Raw genomic sequence first — 3,911 nt, 5'->3', positions numbered from 1 at the left:
CCCCTGGGCTCACACCTTGGCCTCCCAAAGTGCTAGGATTACAGGCACAAACTTTTCTTAAGTATGAAATTATTTCAAAATAAAAAGGCTTAAAATCTCTTTTTTTTTTTTTTTTGAGATGGAGTCTTGCTCTGTCGCCCAGGCTGGAGTGCAGTGGCACCCTGTCGGCTCATTGTAACCTCCGCCTCCCAGTTTCAAGCAATTCTCCTGCCTCAGCCTCCTGAGTAGCTGGAACTACAGGCATGCGCCACCATGCCCAGCTACTTTTTGTATTTTTAGTAGAGACGGGGCTTCTCCACATTGCCCCGCTGTTCTCGAACTCCTGACCTCAGGTGATCCACCTGCCTCGGCTTCCCAAAGTGCTGGGATTACAGGCGTGAGCCACCGCGCCCAGCCAGATGGAGTTAAAATCTTTTAATTAAAAAATATTGGCCAGGCAAGGCCGGGCACAGGGGCCACACTTTCTCCCTGGGGGGGTTCTTCCACCCAGAGCACAACTCTCTCCTTCACTTCCTTCAGTCTCTAATTGAATGGCGACTCTTCCAGGACTTTGGCCACTGTTGAAACTAGGCCCCCGGTCATCCTCTAATCCTTTCCCCTGCCTTATTACCTGACATATATATTTGTATATATGTATCAGCAGTCTTACAAACTAGAATATAAGCTACGTAACATTAGGGACTTCTCTTTTATTTACCACTGCATCCCCAGGGCCCAGAACAAGCCTGAGCCCATAATGTTGAATAAATATTTCTTGAGTGATTCAAGTAGCTCAAGTGACATTACAGATCACTCATGGTGACCTATAACACAGGCAAGCACATAGTACCATGGAGTCATGGATTTTTTTCTAAGGAATAGGATGGAGGGGACAAAGCTGGAGGCTGTTATAATAGTCCAGGTAAGTAAAGAGGTAGTAGGAAATGTGATAAAATGGCATAGAACTACACACACACATTGAACCAATGTGAATTTCCTGGTTTTGATATTGTGCTATAATTACATAGGATACAACCACTGGGGGAAGCTGGGTGAAGGACCTCTCTATACTATCTTTGCAATTTCCTATGAATCTATAAGAATTTCAAAATTAAAAGTTTTTATAAAGTGAGGGAAGGGGTGATAGGGATGGAGAGAAGTGTCAGCAGGACTTAGTGACTGGCTTGATACAAGGGGTTGGGATATGACTCCCAGGTTTTGGTCTTGGGTGACATGATGAAATAGGGGGAGGCGCACTAACTAAAAGGTGGAAGGAGCAGGCCAGTTTTAGGCATGAGATAAAGACCGATTGGGGTTGGGGGATGTCTTTAGCCGATCTTCAGGCCACACAATCCCTTATTACCTGGACTGCCAGGGAGTAATAACACCATCATCAGGGCCCCCAATCAGCACCAGGTGGCCCACACGAAGAAAGTTCTTCCGCCATACTGTAGGATGGGAAGAAGAGAGGCTGAATCAGCCACAGGGGTCAGGATAGGTTGGAGAGGGAGACATAGGGAGTCAAAGAAGCAGAAAAAGCAACACAGGTAGGAGCCTGAATTCTCACCTGTGGCATTGGGATGGTCTCTTTCCCCATTGATCAGGGCCAGGAAGCTGCTGGCATTGAGGTACAAGTCATCATGGTGAGGATCTGGGTACAAAGGGCAGTTATAAAAAGAAGTAGAAAAGGGAGGCAAGACTGGTGGTGAAAAGCCCAATAAGGAAGCTGCAGCAATAGTCAAGGTGGATAGTAATAAAATAGTAGTGATAATATGGGCCAGGTGCAGTGGCTCACGCCTATAATCCCAGCACTTTGGGAGGTTGAGGCAGGTGGATCACTTCTTGAAGTCAGGAGTTCGAGACTAGCCTGGCCAACATGGCAAAACCCTGTCTCTACTAAAAATACAAAAGTTAGCCAGGCGTGGTGGTCCATGCCTGTAATCCAAGCTACTCAGGAGGCTGAGGCACAAGAATCACTTGAACCCAGGAGGTGGAGGTTACAGTGAGCTAAGATTGCACCACTGCACTCTATCCTGGGCAACACAGTGAGACTCCGTCTCAAAATAATAATAATAGTAGTGATAATAACTGTAAACATAGTAATATGTACTATTTTTTTTTTTTTTTTGAGACAGAGTTTTTTTTGAGACAGCCTGTTGCCCAGGCTGGAGTGCAGTGGCACAGTCTCAGCTCACTACAAGCTCTGCCTCCTGGGTTCATGCCATTCTCCTGCCTCAGCCACCCAGGTAGCTGGGACTACAGGCGCCCACCACCACGCCCAGCTAATTTTTTGTATTTTTAGTTAGCCAGGATGGTCTCGATCTCCTGACCTCGTGATCTGCCCGCCTCGGCCTCCCAAAGTGCTGGGATTACAGGCGTGAGCCACCGCGCCCGGCCTCACTTTTCTTTTTTTGAGACGAAATCTCACTCTGTCACCCAGGCTGAAGTGCAGTGGCACAATCTCCGCTCACTGCAACCTCTGCCTTCCAGTTTCAAGCAATTCTCCTAACTCAATATCCCGAGTAGCTGGGATTACAAGCGTGTGCCCACACCCAGCTAATTTTTTTGTATTTTTAGTAGATACAGGGTTTCACCATGTTGGCCAGGCTGGTCTTGAGCTCCTGACCTCAGGTGATCTGCCCACCTCTGCCTCCCAAGGTGCTGGGATTACAGGTGTGAGCCACCACACCTGGCAATAGCAAGTACTTTTATCTAGCATCTACTATATGAGCCAGGTACTATTCAAAGTACATTGCATTCATTTATTGATTTAATCCTTACAACAACCTGGTGAAGTACATGCTATAATATTTTACAGATAAGGAAAACTGAGTAACAGAATGGTTAAGTAACTTGCCCAAAGTCACTCAATAGGGTCAAGATTCAAACCCAAGTATTCTGGTCCCATGGTCTGGTCTAGAGATTGGCAAACTGTGACCAATGGGCCAAATCCAGCCTACTACTTGTTTTCGTAAATGAAGTTTTATTGGAACACAGGCACATTCATTCACATATGGTACATGGCTGCTTTCACACTACAACAGCAGAATTGAGGAGTTGTGAAACAGACTCTATGTCCTACAAAGTCAAAAATATTTACTCTCTGGCCCTTTATAGACAAGGTTTGCTGACTCTCGCAACAGACTAAACCTTCTAAGGCAATAAGGTGACACACTTAAAACATTCTGGGCTGGGTGCGATGGTTCACACCTGTAATCCCAGCACTCTGGGAGGCCCAGGCGAGTGGATCACCTGAGGTCAGGAGTTTGAGACCAGCCTGGCCAACACAGCAAAACCCCATCTCTACTTAAAATACAAAACTTAGCCGGGCGTGGTGGCGCCTGCCTGTAATCCCAGCAATAGCAAGTTGCTACTAGAGGAACTGAGGCAGGAGGATCGCTTGAACCTGGGAGGCAGAGGTTGCAGTGAGCCGAGATCTTGCACTGCACTTCAGCCTGGGCAACACAGCAAGACTCCTTCTCAAAAAAAAAAAAAAGAAATTCTGAACAGAGCCTGTTCAAATAGCTCAATAAATGTTAGTTATCTTTATTGTTATCACTGCTATTGGTTGTAGCAGAGGTGGAAGCAACTGACCTGATCCATGGAAGCCCCAGTTCAGCATCCCCACTCACCATGCCAGTAGTTGCAGATGGAGAATTCCTGGCCCCAGGGGCTATAGCAGATCCGATAGAGGTTAGACCGCATGGAGGTGGGGAACAGCCACTTCAAGTAGTCCGTGTCTGGCAAGAGAATGGCAGTGTTAAGTGACCATAAACCTCTGTTCCCCCAAAACTCAGGGCCTTCTATGGGGTCTAGTGCCCACTCACCTCCATACTGTCCCATCTGTGGAGAGGAGAGGGAGATGAAAGAATCCACATTGTGATCATCCATGACAGAAAGCAGAGCCCGGCACACAAGGCCCCCTGTAGGCA

At 47.0% G+C, this 3,911-nt stretch overlaps 1 protein-coding gene across 2 annotated transcripts in view; it reads right to left on the bottom strand.

Moving 5' to 3' along the window:
* Positions 1-3,911, bottom strand: part of PPT2 (palmitoyl-protein thioesterase 2) — a 16,108-nt gene that overhangs the window by 8,711 nt on the left and 3,486 nt on the right. The window contains exons 5-7 of one of the 2 annotated variants that reach the window (XM_011944771.1): positions 3,612-3,719; positions 1,547-1,630; positions 1,343-1,427 (exon numbers count right to left, since the gene is read on the bottom strand). In XM_011944771.1, coding sequence (XP_011800161.1) covers positions 1,343-1,427; positions 1,547-1,630; positions 3,612-3,719 — 277 coding nt within the window. The remainder of the gene's footprint in view (positions 1-1,342; positions 1,428-1,546; positions 1,631-3,611; positions 3,720-3,911) is intronic. The other variant, XM_011944772.1, reaches the window with a different exon arrangement.

This window comes from Colobus angolensis, unplaced genomic scaffold, assembly GCF_000951035.1.
Source record: "Colobus angolensis palliatus isolate OR3802 unplaced genomic scaffold, Cang.pa_1.0 Scaffold236, whole genome shotgun sequence".
Taxonomy (NCBI): Eukaryota; Metazoa; Chordata; class Mammalia; order Primates; family Cercopithecidae; genus Colobus; species Colobus angolensis.
This window is presented reverse-complemented; position numbering and strand designations above follow the sequence as displayed.